The sequence below is a fragment of the Hypomesus nipponensis genome, chromosome 26, assembly GCF_054491055.1.
Source record: "Hypomesus nipponensis isolate SF chromosome 26, ASM5449105v1, whole genome shotgun sequence".
Classification (NCBI taxonomy): domain Eukaryota; kingdom Metazoa; phylum Chordata; class Actinopteri; order Osmeriformes; family Osmeridae; genus Hypomesus; species Hypomesus nipponensis.
The window spans coordinates 7,072,091-7,095,000 of NC_140386.1; the positions used below are offsets into that span (position 1 = coordinate 7,072,091).

At 48.6% G+C, this 22,910-nt stretch overlaps 1 protein-coding gene across 3 annotated transcripts in view; it reads right to left on the reverse strand.

Annotated features, from left to right (window-relative positions):
• The window catches only part of dennd1b (DENN/MADD domain containing 1B), an 81,302-nt gene that overhangs the window by 13,374 nt on the left and 45,018 nt on the right, over nt 1-22,910 (reverse strand). For all 3 annotated transcript variants that reach the window (XM_084692921.1, XM_084692920.1, XM_084692922.1), the window contains 10 exons: nt 20,900-21,000; nt 19,214-19,259; nt 17,611-17,712; nt 9,107-9,232; nt 7,375-7,476; nt 4,557-4,647; nt 4,238-4,278; nt 2,855-2,890; nt 2,445-2,501; nt 1,483-1,569 (listed from right to left, as the gene is read on the reverse strand). In XM_084692921.1, coding sequence (XP_084549047.1) covers nt 1,483-1,569; nt 2,445-2,501; nt 2,855-2,890; nt 4,238-4,278; nt 4,557-4,647; nt 7,375-7,476; nt 9,107-9,232; nt 17,611-17,712; nt 19,214-19,259; nt 20,900-21,000 — 789 coding nt within the window. The remainder of the gene's footprint in view (nt 1-1,482; nt 1,570-2,444; nt 2,502-2,854; nt 2,891-4,237; nt 4,279-4,556; nt 4,648-7,374; nt 7,477-9,106; nt 9,233-17,610; nt 17,713-19,213; nt 19,260-20,899; nt 21,001-22,910) is intronic.

The following is a 22,910-nucleotide window of genomic DNA, read 5'->3' on the forward strand; positions in this document are numbered from 1 at the left end:
AGCTTATGTATGCGCAGACAAACACTTATTTTGTGCTCATAACACCTGTCCATCTTAACTCCTTAAATCAACAAGGTGATTTACTTAAGTATCTAAATGAGTGTTGCTCCATCACAAATAATCACATATGTAAAAAGACATTAACAAGGAGAGAAAGAAATGACAGAAAAGGATGAATCCTAAACATGTATGAGGGATTATGATCTTGGAGCAGGATCAGATGTAAAACTGTGAGCCTTACTAAAATGTGGGCCCCTGGCTGTGTGTCTGACTGACACAGCAGACGAATGGGCTTCTCTATCTAACTAGCATGAGGCATGAGGGGTAGGGTTGGGGCTAGGAATGAGGATGGGGCTAGGGATGAGGCTGAGGCCGGGGAAAGGGATGAGGCCGGGGATGAGGCTGGGGCTGGGGATGAGGTGGCTAGGCTCAGGTCTGTCCAACAGGACTAAGGTAGAGGAACAGAATCAGGGTCCAGATAGCTTTAACAGAGCGGAAAGTCCATGATGAAGCAAATATTTCTGAAGTTAATCAAAAAATTCTGATCCGTTTTGCATAATATGATGAATTAAGTTATTTTACATTCAATTCACTTTTCTCAATTGACTGAATTAAACAGCAGTTGTGAGAAAGATAGAGATAGAATGAAAGAGCAAGAGAAAAGATAGAAAGACAGAATGAGAATATGAGAGAGAGAGGTGCTTTGGGACACTGCTCTCTCTCTCTCTGCACCAGTGCTCCCTTGGGCCCCGTTACCGTGGCAATGCATACGGCTCAGTGTCAGAAACCTGTGTGAGGGGGGGAGGGGGGGTTCCGGACAGCCCTTTAGAAAACCCCCAATTAGTGCGCTCCTCGGACGCCTCACCTCCTGCGTGCTGACCCATCCTGGTGCTAGACCAGGGAAGAACACATCTCATTACAGAGACACTGGGACCGGGCGTGGCCACGGCAACCACGTCATCAGCTGACCCTGCTGGTCAACACTGCCATGGTTGTTTCTGAATATACACACACACACACACACACACACACACACAGCAGTGTGCGGTAGGTTGAGAAACGAAGGTTATTTGGACTCTAATTAAATATTGTAACTCCTTCTTTTGTTGATGAGTCACCGTGATCCCAGGCATCCACCACTGGGAGTCTGTTTACAGAACATCTAAGCAACGCTGACTTAGATGTGCCAGTTACTAGATAACAGGAGGACTTCATAGGGGGGTTTTGAGGTTCTGTCCACAGGAATCACAGAGCAGAACGCTGGTGAAGAACGTCATGCCTCTGGACTGTGGAACAGCATGACCTTCCAGCGTGTCAGAACCTGCGTATCAATAAACCCAGCTCACCAGCCGTTCACCTGCTACACCGGCTAGCTACAGTAGAGTAGAGGTGTGTCTGTGTGTGTGGTTGGGTGTGCGCATGCATCTCTCCATGCGTGTGCGTTGTGTGTGTGTGTGTGTTTGTTAGGACAGAGACACTGACCCTCCTTATCTTCTGCAGTCTCCGTGGCGATAGGCTCTTGGTGCTGGTGGGAGAGCCAGCACAGGTCAGACCCCCCTCCTCCTCTTCCTGAGAGAGAGAGAGAGAGAGACAGATAGAGACAGAGAGAGAGAGACAGATAGAGACAGAGAGAGAGACAGAGGGAGAGACAGAGGGAGACGGAGAGCGATGGGGGGAGGGAGGATGGGATGGGAAGACAGAAAATAACAGAGATGCAGAGAGATGCAGAGATGGATGTAGAGACGGAGATGTCATTAGGTGAGAATGCACTGCTGTGGCATCCTACGCTCGTTCATCCCACTTCCATCCCAGGTCAGTCGTGGCTCTATTGAACGCGTGTCCATCGTCCTGCTGTACTGATCTGAGATCTCCCTGGCCCTGCATCACACACCACCAGGAAGGAACTCCAACCTGGTTGGTTATCTGGCTAAACCAAGTCTACACCCACTGTTCACCCACCCACCCCTCCACACACACACACACACACACAGACAACCCCGACCCCCTCCCCTCTCTGGCCCACACGCCCAAGACGTGATTGCCTTATCAAACCCGTCAGGCTTATGGAAACAAACACCTCGTTACATTAGCTTTGAGAAATCATTGATGAAATATGCACACAGAGAAAAGGCAGCGTCCAGGCCTGTAAGACATGACAGGCACTAGCCAGAGGGGGGGCCAGAGGGGGGGCCAGAGGGGGCTGTGCACCCCAGAACAAAGAGCCACGCAGGGCTCACAAGTCATTACCACCATCCCCATCACAGTCCCACGCTACATACTAAGCACTGTGGGTTTATCTGGTTCTAAAGTGGGTGAGTGTGTACTCTGAGTGTGTGTGTGTGTGTCTGTACGTGTGCAGTGTGTGTGTTTATATGTGTGAGAGTATGAATCCTGTGTGTGTGTGTACTGTAAGCCCTGGAGAAGTGTAACATCATATTGCTCACCCTTTGTTTCAGTCTGCTTCTCATGCCCTTAATACCCTGCCTGGCATGACTCCTGGCCTGCGAGGGACACACGCGCACGCACACACACACGTTAGTACTCCAAACAGGTACCATTAATATTCCTCTCTGGTTTCATGTAACACCAAGACATGCTTTGATCCCCGTGGCCAAAAACACAAAGACAGAAGTTGGGAAAGAAGGCCAACCGGACTAAAACGACACACACACACACAGGACCCCTTCTAGAGGAAGCTTAACTAACAGTCTGTAATACCAGCCTGTTAATACCAGCTTACAGTATTTGAGTTTGGGATATAGCACAGTTTTTAGTTACTGAATACTTTAGAGGGGAGATCAAAAAAGGGGGAGATCAAAAAACATTTGTAAGCCGTATTCAAAGCTGGACTTGCCTTAGTCACTGCAGTGTTCAGCAAAGCTCCTCCCCTCTGAAACACACAACACATTCTGCGTTAGTTAGCTCTCATACACACACACACACACACACACGTTGCAGTCTCGCAATCCTCACTCTGTCTCTGCAGTCCTCTGTCTACTCACTATCTCACTTTCCATCTACTCTTCTCCCTTGCCCCGTCTTCCGCTCTCTCTCTCTTTCCCATCCTTCACTCAATCCCTCCCTCTCTCGTCCTCCACATCCTTCTCTTCCTCTGTCTATTCCTCCCTCCCTCCCAGGTATTTAATGCGAGGACTCGGAGAGCTCCGAGGAGGCGTGGAGAAGCTAAATGTCTAAAGTGTGTAAATGGCAGGCGGTTTGGAGCGGAGCGCGGGATGAGAGCAGAGGTGAAAGGCAGCTCTTTCTAGATCCCTGTCAGTCAGCAGATGTGAACTTTAACAAACCTTTGAAGAGCACTCTAGAGAACTAATTCTGCTCCGTCTGACGGGAGGGGAACGGGGGCTTGTGTTGTACGCTCGCTCCGACAGGGCCGCGTCCGTGTTTCCTGACAGCATCAACACGCCACGCCAGAGACGGGAGCCTGTCACGTCAAATGTCCAATCACTGCCCTCTCTGTCTCACCCTCTCCCTCCCTGTCTCACCCTCTCCCTCCCTGTCTCACCCTCTCCCTCCCTGTCTCACCCTCTCCCTCTCTGTCTCACCCTCTCCCTCTCTGTCTCACCCTCTCCCTCTCTGTCTCACCCTCTCCCTCTCTGTCTCACCCTCCCTCTCTCACCCTCTCCCTCCCTGTCTCACCCTCTCCCCATCTGTATCTCCCTCCCTCTCCCTCCCTGTCTCTCCCTAACCCTCCCTGTCTCGCCCTTTCCCTCCCCCTCTCACCCTCTCCCTATCTGTCTCACCCTCTACTTCCCTGTCTCTCCCTCTCCCTCCCTGTCTCTCCCTCTCCCTCCCCCTATCTGTCTCTCCCTCCCTCTCTCACCCTCTCCCCCTTCCACACCCTCTCCCTCCCTGTCTCACCCTATCCCTCCCCGTCTCACCCTATCCCTCCCCGTCTCTCCTTATCCCTCCCCGTCTCTCCCTCACCCTCCCTGTCTCTCCCCCATCCCCCCTGTCTCACCCTCTCCCTCACCCTTCCTGTCTCACCCTCTCCCTTCCTCTCACCCTCTCCCTACCCGTCTCAACTGTCCTCCTGTAATCGTCAGAGACACGCAGAGCGAAGACCACTTCTCCAGGCGGCCTCCTACTACCTACCACACCAACCCCCTCCTGTCCACCCACACCTCCCAATAACCAAATACCAGAAACACCATCTTCTGTAGCTCCCATACTACAAACATTCTTCTTCAGCTATTCTGAAAGACAGCATGTTCCTGCTTACCTTCACAGTGTCCATCCATTGTTGATAGGATCTTGAATTACCTGGAGGGAGAACAACAGAAGATCATATTTAGCATGAGCACTTGACAGCATAGTTCCTTAATATGTTTTACTGTATGTTAGGCTGTTGATTGTGTAGGGATTCATGTAAGAAACCAGACTAGTCTGGTCCGGTTTAAACCAAACCAATCCAGTCCAAACAAGTTTAGCCCAGACCAGACCAGACCAGGTCAGCCCAGATCAACCCATTTCAGACCAGACCAGTTCAGACCAGACCAGACCAGACCAGTTCAGCCCAATCCCATGTTTGATCCACTCACTTCCACAGAAGCCCCCCAGGGTGATCTCCTCTTCAAACACGTCGGTGAAGCCTCGGCCTGCGTTCAATTTGGCCAGCCTGCCGTCAATAAACTGCAACCATAAATAACAGCACAGCTTATTAAAGGAGTGGGGGGGGGGGGGGGGGGAGCCAGGTGAAAAAACACACAGTACACCACAGAGCGTTTTAATCCTACCTGCTCCAGCCCCTGCCCCAGATTAAGGGGGTGGCAGGGATTTGGTAATGGGGAGCAGGTGAGGGATTAGGCTGGCAGACGTGTGCTCTACACACCGTCGGTATCGCCATGCAGCTTCATTTCCTCCCTTTGTCACATGGAGGTTATAAAACACATCTCATAAATACGGCTGTAATAACCTGGCCGTTTGGCGTCTCGCACACGCGCGCATTCACGAACATGGATGCACACGCACTCGTACGCAAACCTTCGCTTGTGTGATGAATATGGAAGTGAAGCAGCGGAATGTTCTAGGCGTTGAAAGTCTACGAAGGAGGTTTTACAACCACTGACCGAAGAGAGAAAGACGAAGAATGATTTTTTTTTTTTTATAATAAAAAAACAACAAAGAAATAAAATAAAAACCATAAAACATCAAAGAGTTCTTATCGGCGTGGCACGTGTTAAGAGGTCTGGTTCTGGTTCTGAGGCAGCAGTCTGGTACCGTCCCAGGAGTAACGGGTGAATCGGCTCAAGATGTGAGGATCGACTGGTACCAGAACCAAAACCACCTCAAACAGTCCTGTCCTCACAGGCAGGTTACACCGCCTATCCTATCCAGCGCCACCTTATTCGGCAGACCATTTTGATCCAAGGCAATGCACAGAGGGGGAATCAAACCAGCAACCTCTTGATCTGCAGTCAAACCCACTCAACCACTGAGCTGCCAATATCCCTCTGTGATCGCCCCATGTTGGGGTTGGCTTCAGCCTACAGACCTTGCTGGGAGTGCTATTTAAAGCCCAGTATGTCTGGGTGTAATGTTTATCATCCGTTTGGGTGGATGTCTCAGAGGGGCAGCAGCTAACTAGCTAGCTAACTAGCGCCCAGCTCACCGGCTGAGCTGGCGGAGGGGAACTTCATCATTAGATTGTTTTAATGAGAGATGAGACTGCAGCTTTCAGCCACTGGACCAATTAGTGCACATAATCAACCCACATCATCACCTCGCCAAAGCCCCACTTATCCCCCCCTCATCCTCCTAGCCAGGATTACCTCTCCAGACTCCAGGTCCGTAATTAGGCGTTACCCGGAGGCAGACAATGGCCTCTCCAGAATGCACGGAGGGCTCGCCGCGGCCTGCCTTCAGCGCGTGCGTGCGCTGCGTTTGTTTGGGGTTTTTTGTTTTTGTTTTTCGAGGGGCTGGTGCTTCAAAAGCAGATCTCAGAGAGATGAGAGAAAAGTAAGAACACAAGAGAAATCAGCCCTGCTCTCTCCATCCTGTGCTCACACAGACAACATTCGACAGAGGAGTTGAATGTTTATTATTTGCCTCATTATTCAAATCACGATAACGACACAATGATAATGGAAATCGGTTAGCGGACGCTTTGATCCAAAGAGGCAGTGAGTGAGTCCTGCCAAGAGAGCTCTGACTGTCCTAGAGGTGGGAGGGGGTTTGAGCCTGGTCTGCGTATATCTGAAGAGGGGCGGAGCTCTTCTCGTCTGGCGCACCTGTCGAGTCGTCTGTTTGCCAAGTGAGAGTTCTGTCAGAGACGGCCGGGATGGACGGAGGACCTGATGCGCTCGGATACCAGTCTCTGATGCGCTCTGACAGGCCACACAGCTCCTGGTTCCTGTTCGGTGGTTTGGTTCTGATCCTTTACTTCCCAGCCCTGCGGCTGACCACTGACCCAAACTGACAAACATGGATGTTGAATGGCTGGGGAATTCTAGAACATGAACAACCCCCCCCACTCCCCCCCCCCCGGGGGTTCTAGAACTGGGGAGTTCCAGGACGTGAGGGTTAAGTACATCCCGGCCTATGCGCGTATGCAAGTGCATAAGTGTGTGTCCCCGTATGTCTGTGTGTGTGTTTCCGTGTGTGTGTGTACGCATGTGTGTGTCTGTGTGAAGGGTGATAGAAAGCAGGTTATTGTTGACAGCCATTCCTCCAGATTCTCTTGGCAGCTTTCCCCCACTTGTTCTGCTCTGAACGGAGGGCGATAGGGATGGGTCGAGATGGACCTCCTCTGAAAGAGTGTGTGTGTGTGTGTGTGTGTGTGTGTGTGTCCGACAGGTCCAGGGAGAGCCAGAAAGAGAGAGAGAGATAAAGAGAAAGAATTTTCCCAAAAAGGGAGGGAGTGTGTTTGTCAATGTGTGTGTGTGTGTGTGTGTCAGCGGATGTGGGTCAGGGCCAGAGCAGAGCTGAGGAGGACTGCTGGCCTCTCTCACTGCAGCAGGGAGGAGGAGAGGAGATAGAAGGGGAGGGAGGGGGGGGGGGGGGGGGTGATGGAGATAACGGCCCTACGCTACCACACAGATGGGATCACGGCGGGAAGGGAGGCTTTGAACTAGCGCTCGCTATCTTCCGATGCCTGGGAAAGTTATGGACGGGCAGGGCGTCCGAAACAAAAGCCTGAGTGTAAATCACGCGGTCATCAAGGCCGGGGGGGGGGGGGGGGGGGGGGGGGGGGAGACGGGCGCACACGAGAGAGAGGAACTCTCCATTACACCGTCACGTTTGATTGTAGGTTTGTCTGCCTGTTTGTTTACACATATTCACACACACACACTCTCTGAAACAAACACACACGCATATACACACGCACACACAGTCAGAGACACACACTGACAAACACACCTGTTTGAAGAGCTGCAGATTGACAGCCATCTCCAGGAAGATCCTCATGGTGCTGGAGCGATGGGCCACGAAGCTCTCCTCGCAGAACGTGATTGGCTCTCCCTGGACAACGGCAAGAACACAGAAGGTGATTGGCTCTCCCTGGACACAAACACAATCAGCTTCAAGGGAAATGACCCCGGGCTGCTGTCAAAGCACCTTTTTAAAACACCTGCATGATAATCAGTGAGGACTCTTACTTCAGACACACCAAGGGAGGAGGAGTTGAGACAGTCGTGAAGAATCTTTCCAGACCTTTCCAAGAGATTGTTTTACTACCAGTAGTAAAAGTACTACAATGCCCACCTCCGCCAGCACGCTTGGTGCCACAGATATACTTGTTCACACACATTACTCTACACCACAGTATCTTACATCATTACAGTCCGCCTGTAGGCTATAGGCTAGCGATGACAACACAGCTACAGTTAGCCAATCAAGCAAAGCCTGCAGAAATTACACCACGCAAATTAACCATCATTAGCATATGTGCTCGACAATGTTATTGCGTTAGGGTTAGAAACGACACACACACACACACTATTGAGGCTGGTCCCACTTCAGGGTAATACCACTGCTCAGATTACATCACTTTGGTGGGAAGAACAGGAATGTTCCGGTCGCATTTTGAGCCTATTCCTGAAACTCCAGCCGTCTGCTATGCAACGTCAACACGGCTTCAGCAGAGAAGTCTCCTCACCAGAATCACAAGCCATCACCAGACGTCGTTGATTACAGAAACGGGCCCTATTTCTAGCTCCCCTTCCCTCTCACGGGTGTGCACTCTGAGGTGACGAGCAACAGGAGGCCTGCTCCAGGAAGAAAAAAACTGATGCCCTATATAATGTTATTACCGCCATTTTGCTTGATATCTCATTATCATCATTTCATTTACGCACTCAGCAAGGGGCCCCTTGGTACAACCTCCCTCCCGTCTGTCAATGCATATGGGGCTATCGGGATCCTTCTGGCTGGGCCGCGTGATGTGTCGAAACAAACCGCCCCTCCAGGATAGTTCACCACAGGCCTCTTGTTTACGGTGGCGCCGATACTCGGGAGACCAGACTAAATCTATGCAGTGCGCTCATGTGCCAGAGCAGTTGGAGATGGGGTTGTTGTGGAGTTAGTAAATGTGTGTGTGTGTTGACTGAGATCCTATGGAGAGATGGCAGGCTTTGACGCCAACACACAAACACACACACACTTTCTTTAAGTGTTTGTCTGATGGAAGACAGTATGTTTCACACACACTGTCTGTACACATGCAACAGAGACAACATCAATTATGTATCCACACTGCGGGAGTCTACACACTCCAATTATTCTCAAAGCCGCCGTACAAAGGCTCTGCTATTTGACAAACAGGACGAACCTTAGTCTGCTGAGCGCTCAACCACAGCTTCAATTGGTAAGCAAAGAGAGAGAAATGTTAGGGGTTTGGATAGCGAGTGATACTGCGAAGTGGCTAAAATTGAGCTTCAAAACGAGAGAGCTCTTTTCAGCTTCTCTGACATTTCAGGAGTTCAGACAAGCCCACCTTTACTCACCGGGAGAAAACCAATTTTTTCTTCTTTTTTAACCTTCAGCCACTAAATCAGTCCAGAAACAACTGGAATCTGACTGGGCTCAGGAAGAGTACACATGGCAGGACACTACAGGCTTATTAAGCAGGTTTGTATCTGAGTGATCTTACAGGTTTGTATCTGAGGGCATCCCGGTAGGATCCAAACAGAGCAGCTTGAGTCCGCAGGAAGGCCCTGGACACGCCACTTCCTGTGGCGGTGGACTGCTTCTTCAGCTTGCTCTTCAGAGAGGAAACCTGAGAAAAACATTTATAGAGAGAGAAAGAGAGGAGGGGGGGAAGAGGGAGAGAAGGAGGGGGGGATACAAAGAGGGGGGGGGGGGGGGGGGGGAAGATCGAGGTGGGGAGTGGTTGAAAAAAGGGGGAGAGAGAGAGGGGTAAAAGTTAAATTATCACCTCTGAAATTGGTGTAGGGAACAGCCGACCCATTGAGGGTGTGAAGTGTCACATTTGCAGGTCATCCCAAAAAAAGACTGGAAGCGAAAGAAAAGCTTCCCTCTTTCCTCCCGGCTTATCTGTTGCGCTGCCGAGGGCACCTGCTGCTCTGCTAATTGAGAAAAGGATGGCGGGAGCAGCGGAGAGGAGAGGGAGGAGACCGGGGGGAAGGAGAAGCCACGATACAGACTCCATCACGCCCCTTCCCCTCCCCCTCTATCTCTCAGCACTTTGTTTTTCCCCTTTCTCCTCTTCCTCCTTGGTCCGCGAAGCGAGACGGTGTCCCGGGGTAAGTCACAACTAGAACTGGGATCTCTACACCGAGTGTTGCCTGCACTGGTGCCCGGGTCTGAAGGAGTGGGGCACAGGGTGGCATGTTTCAGTCCTACTGACCAGGAGGTGGTGGTGGTGGGGGGGGGGGGGGGGGCGGGGGGAGATAGTGGCTTTCTCTCTGCTACTGGACGTCTGGCTGCGCGCTTTGAAGAAGTACAGACCCAGACATGGAACGCATTTTCCTGTAAATATTAAACTGTAACACTGAAACTACTAGATAAACACAGGCGTTGAACTGGTGCTGGTGTTTAACAGCAGTTAGATTTGCAACCCCCCCTATTTGCAACTCCCCTCTCTCGGAGCGGGCTCCGAGAGAACCTTCCCTATCTGTATGCACCAGCGAGAAGAGCCAACACAGTTGTCTGAGAGCAGCAGGGAGGAGAAGCAGAGTGTTCATTCAGGGGCCAGGCACAGAGAGAGGTGGAGAGGCCGAGAGAGAAAGAGAGATGGAGAGAGAGAGAGAGTAAGGCGGAGAGACAGAGAGAGAGAGTAAGGCGGAGAGATAGAGAGAGAGAGATGGAGAGAGAGAGAGTAAGGCGGAGAGATAGAGAGAGAGAGACAGAGAGAGAGAGAGAGAGAGAGAGAGAGAGAGAGAGAGAGAGAGAGAGAGAGAGAGAGAGAGAGAGAGAGAGAGAGAGAGAGAGAGAGAGAGAGAGAGAGAGAGAGAGAGAGAGAGAGAGAGAGAGAGAGAGAGAGAGAGAGAGAGAGAGAGAGAGAGAGAGAGAGAGAGAGAGAGAGAGAGAAACTCTTAATGTGGGACAGGCACACAACGAGGCTCTCTTCCTCCTCCCCTGGGCTCCTCTGCTCTCTGCAGTGTCCCGGCGCTGCCACGGCAAATGCTCACAAGCATCAAACAAAGAAGTTTATCACGGTTAATATAACAAGTGTCATCTCAGTATTCACTCATTGTGCTAAATGCTTTTATGTTTATGTAAAGCTGCAATATTTTTCATAAATATTTCATGGTTATGCGAGTTTGCTGGTTCCCCTGCAAATCATTAAACTCTTCTTTTTTTTGGGATGGTGGGGGGTTCCAGAAGAATCAAAGCGAATACTCCGTCATTCTGACTGGGGGGGGACCCTGAAGACTGTCAGGGGCTAGGGGATGGCACAGTGAGTTCTGCACGCCATCAGCTACACTATCGCTAGCTAATTCTCTTTTAATGAAAGAGAGAGACACAATAAACAGTTGTTTCTGGGAGTGAGGTGGAATAAAACGTCGGTTAAGTGACACAGAGATTTTCCAAACACATCTCCGGTATTTATATTTCAGAGAAAAAAAAAAGACGCATATTTTCGGCCGTTTTTTATTTTGTTTTCGCCAAATAATGAAACCCGCGATGCGTTGTCGACACCCGCACAGGCCGACGCAATGTAAACATGTCGGAGACAGGGAAAACCGAACACACTGGCAACGAATAATTGGGTTTTGACTGCGGCACGCGCGCGTCTCATCATGCACGCTGGAGCGGTAATGACTCTGTCAGATTAATTAACTATTATACTCTGAGCGGCGCTAACGAGAGCAGAGCAAGCATCAGAGGAGGCCTCGGCTCCACAGGTGATAACCCTATTTGGCAGTGACATTTTTTAGTGTAAAGTCACACAGGCGATGATCAGATCAAAGTAAGAGACTCCCCCATTGGGTCCAATTAGAACGATAGCATTGTAGAGAGAGGAGGAAGGGGGGGTTGCAGAGAGGGATAGGGAGGGAAAGAGGGGAGGGGGGCGATGGAGGGAGAGCGAGGAAGGGAAATAAATAGGAGAGGGACAGTGGAAAGAGGAGGGAGAGAGAGAAGGAGAGCAAGAGAGGAGGAAAGAGAGATGGAGGGAGGGTGGTAAGGAGCCAGGAAGAGGGCGAGAGAGCGGGGGAACTGAAGAAAGAAAGAAAGAAATAAAGAAAGAAAGAAAAAAAAACAGTTGAGTTATGATATTCATAATCTATGCAGAGAGGCCTTTCCAGTATAGGTCTTTTCCCCATAGCTGTGATCTTTTCAATTTACATCAAGGGAGGATGGGAGAGGATGAAAGCGGGGCGTCGGAGGCGGGAAGCCCACTGAGGGCAGACACGGAGCCTCATTAAGACCCTGCCCGGCGACCCCCAAACAGGGCCTGAAGTACGTCACGTAAAGAGCAGGAGGTCAGAGGTCAGATGGGGAACAGATCTCCATTTAACTCTCCAGCTGGAGAAGATAATTAGCAGGTGCAATGATGGGCTCTGCCTCCCAGTAAGAGACAGTACCGACTGAAGGTGCTTCTACTACCGAGTGGGCCACACACACACACACACACAGAGTAAGGGGCCACCGTTTAACGGATTAACTCGTCATATGCAAGCTCAGAAACAAATCTACATCCACATAAAACAACAAGTCTGAAGAGTCAACGATGTTGACTGAACTGGTCTCATGTTAGTTCAGGTTACTTAATGCCATATTCTAGACACACGGTTTGAGCTCCAAAACAAGGAGGATCGAGTCCCAGAAAAAGAGTCTAAATGTAAGTTTTCCACTGGCAAAAGGTACAAAAAAAGGCCCTAATTATGTTTCTTGGTTATTTATGTACATCTTCAGAACACTGACAATTAGCATAAAATATGGGGAAAAAAACTAATATAATCATCTTGATTCAGTAAAGAATAGAAAAAGAAAAACAATATTTATGCCTATGCAAAGTTGAGAGATGGTAAAAAATTATAGCAAGAATTAAAGTGGAAATTCCAACAAAGACATCAGACCCAACAAAATTAGCACAAGCTCACATAAAACTCCCAAATTATGACCCTGACACTTGCGTGTGGTAAAAAAAAAGAACTTTTTTTATGTACAAAAAAAATGTTTAGTTAAAGATTCTGTCCAGGGATAGAAAGCCATGGGGACGCAATTAAAGAAGTACAAAGAAAAAAAGAAATAGTTATGAAAACCTCTCGCTTCCTTTTGATGTACTGCAGTCGGAAATCTACACTGTGTGCACACACTGAACTGCAAAGTCAGACACACACACACACACACAAACACAATGATCGGCAAAGTCACACATGCACAGATACACACTAACTGAAACTTTAGTAAAAATATCATGTTGATCTTTTTTTTTACACTAAACTACAGTAAATAATAGGAGTGGATTCTTAAGGGGACACATAATAATAATAAGAAAAGTTATTAACCATAAATCCATTCGCACCAAGTTCATTGAAAGTATGTGTGAGTTTGTGTTCTTTTTAACACTTCGTCGCAGTAGCTTTCCCTGATGCAGGGTTACTTTGTCAAGTTGACCTCTTAATCGTGCTAGCCGGGTGAGCGCAGAGTTTTGCATACATAATTAAGCCCATCTAAATGTCATCTTCAACAGTTAACACAGTGGGCACTGGGGCTCTGTCTTTGACTTGTAATCCACAGTGAACTCTGGCACTTAAAGGAGCTAGCTCTGTACTGGACCTGGGTACTGTATCACCTGGGGGGCTAGCTCTGTACTGGACCTGGGTACTGTATCACCTGGGGGGCTAGCTCTGTACTGGACCTGGGTACTGTATCACCTGGGGGGCTAGCTCTGTACTGGACCTGGGTACTGTATCACCTGGGGGGCTAGCACTGTACTGGACCTGGGTACTGTATCACCTGGGGGGCTAGCACTGTACTGGACCTGGGTACTGTATCACCTGGGGGGCTAGCACTGTACTGGACCTGGGTACTCTATCACTTGGGGCGAGATAACACACCTAAACTCCTCTCAGAGGTTGTCACTGTAACCCGGAGATGACACACCTATCTATACTCCTTCTCAGCACACAAGCCAATCACTGCAGCGCTCCACCTTGGCCTTCCCAGAGAGGGAACCGACCGCGCGGAGAGCACCACCACCCCCACGACCACACGGCCCCTCCTCAGCTCCCAGACAAGCTGGCGGCCGACTGCAGACCCGAGCAGACGAATGAGAGTCGTGGAAGCTGTCTCCTCGCCTTAACGTCAGCTGGTTCTCCTGGAGAGATGAACGCTCGCTGTCGGTGGGACTCGCGGAATGTTAGCGAGACTCGAGTGTGTGGGGACCTGTGTGTGGGTGTGTGTGTGTGTGTGTACGTGTGTGTGCACCCACATGTGTGTGTGTGTGTGTGTGTGTGCTGGCGGCTGATGATGTTGTTGTTTTCTCAGCGCATCGGAAGCTGAACTCCCAATTAAAGCTCGGCTGTTTGATTAAGTGTGCCAGGTGATCTCCGGAGAGTCAGGCAAGACATCATCTCACTTTCTCCCGCATTTGTAAACTTCACACTGCAGTCTGGAAATACAGGAAGTAGGTGTGCCCTCGTAAATTCTCCCCCTTGATTGGAAACACAGATGATCAGATGCAGTTGGAGTGCATGGAACGACTTGTCAACAAAGCAGCGAGCGGGGGAGAGAAGAGAGGGAATTAGGGTGCGATCTGAAGCCGTGCATCTGAAAAATAAAAGACGCTAGCTATTGTGTGTTACCTTGAATGTGTGGCACAGACAGAATAATACATGAATAAATTCCTCAGTCACAGGTGCGATATCAACAACAGGATCAAATGAAAATTGCATTCGGTCCCACGTTGTTGGGTTCCAGAATTAATAAATTCCTAATTTGCTATTCTTAGATACTTTTAATGACTAGCGAAGTAAACATCCACGCTCTAAACCCAATTATAACTATCACTGCATGCACTACGTGGGAGAATTCTGCAAAGATCTCTGTAAAAGAAAGCACCTTGATCTTTGAATAAAAAAGTCTAGTTCTTATAATTAAGTATTTATTTTTTGGTATTTGTCAACTCCTTGATTTTATTGAAACATACAAAACCTATAGAGACTTTGATTCATAGTGTTTGGGAACAATAATTTAAGCTTTCCCAAAAAATAAAAATGACAAGGCAAAGGTGAAAACTGATTAATTCAAAATAGAACTCTTCTATGAGTGAACCAATAAAAGAACTAAACACAAATTAAAAGTGGAACCTTAAATAAAAAAATAATTATATGCCTTTAAAAAAAATGTTTTTGTTAATGGTAACATTAGTAACATGGTAAAACGGGAACATGTAAAATCCCTGTCAATGTGAAATTGGGGACATTATCAAGTCTAGCACGTTTTAGTATTAAATTAGTATTAATATGAACATAATACAATTTTAAATACTTGCTTTAAAAAATTCCAGCAATTGACAGGCCAACTTTGTCAAGAAAAAGATTTACGAGGAAACAATATTTACAACCAGAGTCTAAGCTCGACCTGGTGCGTGTTAAGCAGACAAATTCTGAACAGAAACACAATTAACATGAGACCTTTACCATAGCGACTTCTGATGTTTCCAATAAAAGCAAATGTCAGGAATAATTCCCAAAAGATCCACCACATCCTATTTTTGACCTAATACCAATTATTCTCTCTATTTGTAAATATTTCTCTTTTTCTTGGGCACAAAACGGAAGCACTACTAGCATGGTAGCTTTTGTAATAGTCAATAAATCAAAAATATTATGTGTGAAATTGGGGGAAAAGGCCATTAAGAGGCAGGCAGCGGCACAGCCAACACAGGGGTCCTGTCTGACAGAGGGCTAGGTAATGCAGGACAAATGTGAACTTTGACCCTGCTATAAGCAGGGCTAGTGGTCAGCCTGGGCTTTAATAGAGTCCACATGCAGCCCCAGTCTTGCTCGGTTGCAATTAGAAGAATCTCTAAAGGATTGGGCTTAAATCAATATCAGAGCCCTCACTTTTTTTTCTTCACTTGAAACGCAAAAATTGCCCGTGGCTCAGTTCTTCAGTGTTTTTTTTTCTTCTTTTTTACTATATAATTTAGATTCTATATAGATCTTGAAAGGCGGTGGATTCTCGGAGCGTAAGCAGCCAGCTCTAGACTCTCTCTCAGTTCCTGGACTGTGTCCGGAGCGGAGGAGGCCAGCGGGAGGTCGAGCAGCATCGGAAAGAGGAACCCGACGTGACGCAGCCAGACTAGTGGCAGAAACCTCCTCCTCCTCCACCTCCTCCTCCTTTGCGTTAATTAAGACTTTGCTCTCGCCGTCTGAGAGACCGAGCGATGCATCAACCCGTCCTCCTCCTTGTACGTAAACAAAGCGTGCATCAGCACATCACACACGTGCATCAGATGCCGTGTGGCACGTCCTTTAGAACTAACAAGCAAAACTAACAAGGGGACCCGCGGCTCCTTCTCAATTAGTGCCTGCTCATACCCCTTCAATACCCCCAGTGATCAGGGAACAGCTGACGCAAAAGGACAAACAACGAGGAAAACACAATTGTGGCAATAAATATATTATCGCAGGTGACGTTTCCTATTTCAGGTGGCGTAATCTGACATGATATGCAGAGTGCGTGTCGTTAGCGGCTGAGAAATGCTGAGCGAGGCATGATCAAAGCCAAGCAAAATTTAATTTATCACATGGCAAAAGACAAAGGGCTCCTCTCTTCTCCCTCTGTCACGTTCAAAAGCCTGGGCTGCCTTCTATGACAAACTCAGTTTGCGGTTTCATTTAGGACTGGAGTCCCTGGGCGCACGGCAGACAGGCAGGAAGACAAGCAGGCAGGAAGAGAGACAGGCAGGCGGACAGACAGGCAGACAGACAGAGACAGGCCGACAGACAGGCAGGCAGGCAGGCAGGCAGAAAGGTAGACTGCGTGAGAGAGAGAGACCCAGCCCAGAATAGGTACGGATGTAGAGTAGAGTACTGTAGGTAGTCAGCAGTACAGTAGAGTTAAGCTGGCTTGGTTCAGTGGGCTTCCAGCAGGGCCCCACAGCCATGGAAAACTACCACCCCCTTTCTCCCACCACACACCCACAAACACACACACACAAACATGCTGCACCACCCCACCATCCCCCCCAATACACACACACCACCACCACACACAAACACACAACCCCCCCCCCCCCCCCCACATTCCCTAGGAGAGGAAGAAAAACAAACAGATTCCCCCGTGTTCAAACGGAGGGATGACAGGCGGGTGGGGTGACCCCCGACGCCAGCTCCGTTTGTTGCGTTGACCGGTGTCACCGCTACATTAATTAAAGAGACGAAGCGCAGGCAGGTGGCTGCAGAGCGCCGGGCTTGTAATTGGGCCCCCTTTTCTTTCCCTCCCTCCCCCACTCCCTCCCTTCCTGCCTCCCTCTAGAAACACTCGCTCTTTCTCTCCCTTCCCCGCGCTCTCCGCGGCGTGCCGCCGGGCCGGCAGGAAAGGCAGCCTTTGTATGAAAAAAAAAAATATATGAAAAAAAAAAATATGAAAAAAATAATGATTAGAATCGAGGGAGATGAAGGGGGAGAGCGGAGCGTTTCCAAGTCTCTGATTGGCCGGGGAACGCTGGCGGCCTCTCCGCGCGTCACTCGACGGGAGTTTACTTTAGACGCGAGTTAACTTTGGACAGCAGCGATGTGAAGACTCAACCACTGTATCTGCTAATGACCAGGGGAGGGACACAGAGGCTGTTTGACAAGTGAGAGAGGCTGAATGTGTGTGTGTGTGTTTGTGTGTAGTACACTATGTATAGTACAGAAAAAGACAAAGACAGACAAAGAGAAGGAATATGAGAGAGAGAGAGAGACAGACAGAGAGAGAGCGAGAGAGAGAGCGAAAGAGAGAGCGAGAGAGAGACTGCACGTGTGGGTGGACACAGTGAAAGGCCAGGAGAACGTGTGGTAGAAAGCCGAGGGAATGGAGGTGTGAAAACGACTGAACATGTGTAATGAGACACGCTAAATACAAAAGGCTGTGTGTTTCTATTGGTGTGAGTACGCGTGTGGGTGTCTGTGTGTGAGGGTGTGTTGGTGTGTGTGCATATACGTCCGCGTGTGTGTGTGTTTGAGAGCTCACCACGTCAGCGGGCAGGTTCTGCAGGTCGTCTAAAGGGCTCTCCAGTGTGTTAGTGTCCACGTTCAGGATGACCACGTCCTCCAGTGCCCTGCTCCGAACCCTCTGAGGACACAACCACAGACGTCAATTAGGCTCCCTGGAAAACAACGCTTGTCTTTTAATATAGTCTCTTTTAATACCCTTACGGAAAAATAACGACTTTGGATTTTGTTTCTCACGTATAGAAAAAAATGGTTGGCATCTATAAGTTTTTTTTAAATTATTATTATCATATTCAGTGTAAACAAACCCCCCTGTGAATACAGAAAAATCCAGTCACACCAATGACAATGTAAACGTAGTAAAAATGTTCACCTTTTTTTTTTATACTATACTGGAACTTATTTGTGTCAATGTTATTTGCGGATGCACATGCATTGTCATGAAATGTACCTGATCATTACGGACTACTCATACCGCGATCCCAACACATTTCTTCCTTTTCTTACTACTACAGTACTAAGAAGACATCAGATCACGTTCTTAGCAGAACAATTAAGAAACTTTTACCGTTCCAAAACAGAACACACAACACAGGGCTGGGAACACTTCCCCTGTTCCTCCATAACAAGCTAGAGAGTTGTACTGTGCGTGCGTGTGTGTGTGTGTATATGCAACACCCCTCCTCACCGAGGTCTTCCTCCCAGAGCCAGAGGAAGAACGAGGCACTTCAAATGACACAGTCGTCCCACATCTTTACGCGGCACAGCCAAATGAAAAATGGCGCACTCGTGAAACATTCAAAGCACGCGACCATTTTCAAGCGCGCCACATCATGCATCAGGACAACGTTGCTGTGCTGTGAAGTCTGTATACTGATCGCGACAAACTCTACAATTATTTCGGCGGCGGAGCAGGCAGGTGAAGGGAAGGGAAAAAGCAGAGTGTGTGAATTTTCTAGTTTGTCACTTTGTGACAGTTCCTCCTTCGAAGGCTTGCATGTTGATCTGGGCTAATTATGCACTGGCGAACAGGGGACTGTCACCGACGCAGTGTGATAAATACTGCCAGTGCCGCTACAGTCAGGAAAATCACATACAAACACACAATCATACACACACACACTCATGGACACACACACACACCAGCACAGCACTCAGAGATGGGTCTACCAACCCAACAGCTTTTAATCATGAAGCAGAAAGGCTCTGTTTTCATAGCTTTCATATTATTATATTTCATATTATTTCATATATATTTCAGTTTAGAATTCACAGTGATGAAAAGTATTCTGTCAATAATGTTTTGATTTTGGTTTTCAATGGTGGTAGCGTAGTAAATATTACATCATCAATATAAAAAACATATATAAATATATATATAATAAATTAAAACAGCTGACAGCAGTCCGATACATAAAGCAAAATCAATCATTCTTTATCTATTTGCAATATTTACACAAAAAAAGGATTGTCTATATTTAGAATTTAGTTTGCATAATATGAAACAGTAGAGATTCAGACTTTATGATGATAGAAACATACATTGTGGGAACAATGTCCAGGTAAAAACCCTTCCACCAAACCAGAGCGTTAGCATGAGCAAGCGTTAATGAGCAACTCACCTCCAGCAGGCTGAGATGAACTCCTACCAGGTAGGGCATGGGGGCGCTGGGGGAACAGAGAGGAAAGGCCAGTCATTAGATCCATGTCTTATTAAGGGTTCCTTCAGGCTCAGGGGTAGCCACACATTAATGGCGGCGGGAGGGGGGAGGGGGGGCTCTAACTAGATGAACCTACGGCAGGGCGTGCCGGCAGAGCATAATGACGTTAGCGACTTTGTACGGTTCCCAGAAATCAACGGGGCTCGGACCGGGCCGATAATGGGATTTGTTGAATTGGTGTGGCGAGCGTTGTGGAGGGTGGAGATGGACCCGAGCTGGGTTCGAGGCTGCGGTCGAGGCTGGGGCTGGGGCTAGGGTTGAGGCTGGGGCTAGGGGTTGAGGCTGAAGCTGGGGCTGAGGCTAGGGTCAAGGCTGGGACTCAGTAATTAGATTACACTTTCTGGCTTGTTAGGTTCCGTTCTGAGGCCGATGGTTCAATCAGGTTAGCAACACAGCCCCTGCTCTGCTTCTCTATCCTCTCTACCTTTCATGATCACACACCCCCACCCCCCTACACACTCCTCACTGTTAAACACGTAAATCTAATTTTGCGGTAATCTAATACCATGACGAAGAACAGCCAGTAGAACAGAGTAGAACACCGTGAGCTTTAACAGTGTTCCTCACAATCCCGTTATGTCGGCAGTGATGAATAACTTCTCACCGCACACAGAACCAAAAATCAGTTACGGTAAGCACAGCATCCATTATTGTAAGGTGGGGATTCTAATTTGATCCCTTCAATCTGTGGCTATTTTCTGTGCCTGGAATATGAAGCATCTTTCTCAGAAAAAGTTGATACGTTTTTTTGGGGGGTTGGCGAATTACGACTTGAAATATTGTTTTCGGTTGTCATAATTCCCATCCACGTCATTCATCTGGCAGATGCTCATCCGAAGCAACATACTGTGCATACAGAAGACATGGCAGAAAACCAAGAATCTGAAGTGCGCGGTTCTCTGAAGCCTCTCCGCCGAAAGAAAGGGAACGCACTGTATCTACACACGTCTTGGCAGGTGGACTACCACTTCAACTCTCGTCGCGGTTACGACCATGTGGGTTGCTAGGCCGAGGCCTGGCTGGGCCGGCAGGGAGCTCCAGGGGGGGCTGATGAGACATGAAGAGGGAGCCGGAGCTGAGACCCAGTAGGAACCACGTCTGGAAGGAAGGACGTCTGGAAGGAAGGACGTCTGGAAGGAAGGACGTCTGGTCTGGAAGGAAGGACGTCTGGTCTGGAAGGAAGGACGTCTGGAAGGAAGGACGTCTGGAAGGAAGGACGTCTGGAAGGAAGGACGTCTGGAAGGAAGGACGTCTGGAAGGAAGGACGTCTGGAAGGACGGACGTCTGGAAGGAAGGACGTCTGAAAGGAAGGACGTCTGGAAGACCGTCCGCTCTGATCAGCGTGTCGAGAGGTCTCACAGAACCACTGTGTGCGAAGAATCGCAAGAACTGCAGTGTGTGTGTGTGTGTGTGTATGTGTGTGTTATTTAATGGTAGCGCATCACCATTCAACGCAAACAGGTTGGTTCCATCAGAGGGAATTACAAAGGATCAAGATACGGTCAAATGTGATACATTTGTGGGGTGTGTTAGTGTGTTCGTACGCAAGTGTGTATCTATGTGCATGGTGTGTGTGTGTAGTCTTACCAGCAGTAGTCCAGGAGATGGAAAGGCAGCACAGGGATGTAGATGTGTTGCCAGAACATGGGGAAGAGCATGGCTGCTGAACCATGGACACACGCAGTTAACTAGACAGGAAATAGAGAGACACGCAGTTAACTAGACAGGAAATAGAGAGACACGCAGTTAACTAGACAGGAAACAGAGAGACACGCAGTTAACTAGACAGGAAATAGAGAGACACGCAGTTAACTAGACAGGAAATAGAGAGACACGCAGTTAACTAGACAGGAAATAGAGAGACACGCAGTTAACTAGACAGGAAATAGAGAGACACACAGTTAACTAGACAGGAAGTAAAAGATACACAGTTAACTAGACAGGAAGTGACACGCACAGGTATCCACAGCCACACATAGCATACAGAATCGTTTATCATTCAAAAGCGACCCATGTTAAAACGTTGCTGATATCCGGTGTGTTAGGGTTCTCCCCGTCATCACCAGCAGCGTTTAGTTAGGCTTTCATCTCTCTGGATCTCTTGTGAGAGAAACAGCAGCTGTAACAAGCAGACAGGTTTGGCCCCTGTTGCTGGGAGCCGTGAGGATGGTCTTCCTGTAGCTTGCATGCGGCAAGACGAGAGCAGAGCTGCATGTGAAGGGAAGCGTTTGTTTCCTAGAGATGGGAACACAGGAGCTAGGAACAGAAGCAGGCAAGGTGTTGGGAAGCGCAGCGTATAAAAAAATGAATAAAATACAATCGAAGACATTAACCTCGGTTTTTCCTCTAATGACGAAAACTAACAACCAAAGAAGCACAATTTATTTTCAGAGCGGTAATCTTTTCTTTTTTGAGGGGGGGGGGGGGGGGACTGCAAACCTATTGTCTTGAGCACCACAACCCCACCCCACACACGACTCCTAACAACACAGCAACGCTAATGACCAGCACACACACACACAGAGAGAGACAGACAGAGAGAGAGAGAGAGAGAGAGAGAGAGAGAGAGACAGAGAGAGAGAGAGAGAGCAAGGCGTTAGCTCATCCGCCAGATTAAAATAACATGATTAAATATGGAAAGAGAACAGAGGTCTGAGAGATCCTGTGGGACTTCATTAGGGCAAATTGCCAAAGAATGAAACATGAGTTAGCCAGGAGAGACCGTGGGCAGGGCTGGTCCCGGAGGAGCAGCAGCCACACACACACACACACACACACACACACACACACACACACAGCAGTGTGTGAACCACAGACACACAACCACCAGGAGACCCCCTGCTCACTGACACACGCAATGTTACATTTGACCGGAGAAAGCGGCCAAGCTTGGCGACTGAAATGCCATGACGACAGTGAAGGTCTCCCCCCCCCCCCAACCACCACCGCCCCCCATCCCACCCTACCTACCCCACCCCCCCCCCCAACCCCACCCCCCCACATAGGCACACACACCAAACATCGAGTCTAAACAGTCTGGTTGCCTCTCGTGTGTGTGTTTGTGTGTGTGTGTGCGCGGGAGTGGTTCAACAACATTCATTTTTCATACAGGCATAAGAAAGACAATCATCTGTTGTTTTTTTTTCCTCCCTGCAATTTCGCCCAGATCTAATCCCACAATAGTTAAGACTTAATCAACATTTAATTGGTGTCTTGCTCCCCAGCTCTCTGCCTATGCATTTCTCTTTTCTATTGACTTCAAATAAAACACAACAATGCCACAGTCCTGTCAGACTTAATTCCCAAGAAAACATTGCTCTTTCTATTTTTTCCTCTCCCTCTCTCTCTTTCTCAGTACGGAAAATAAACCAAACGATATGAATATTAATGTCCGAGTATGCCACTGCGAGCAGGGCTCCTATCAAAGCAGTGGTGGTCTCTCTCTCTGTGGAAAACGAGGACAGTAAGAAGCCATTAAATAATGATGGAGGGTTGGGTCAGTGGTTCGTCTCTGGAGGGTCTGTGCCGGGGAAGGACCAAGAGCCCCCCCCCCCTCCACACCTGGGCTGCCCGGTAGTACCAGGAGCTCACAGAAATC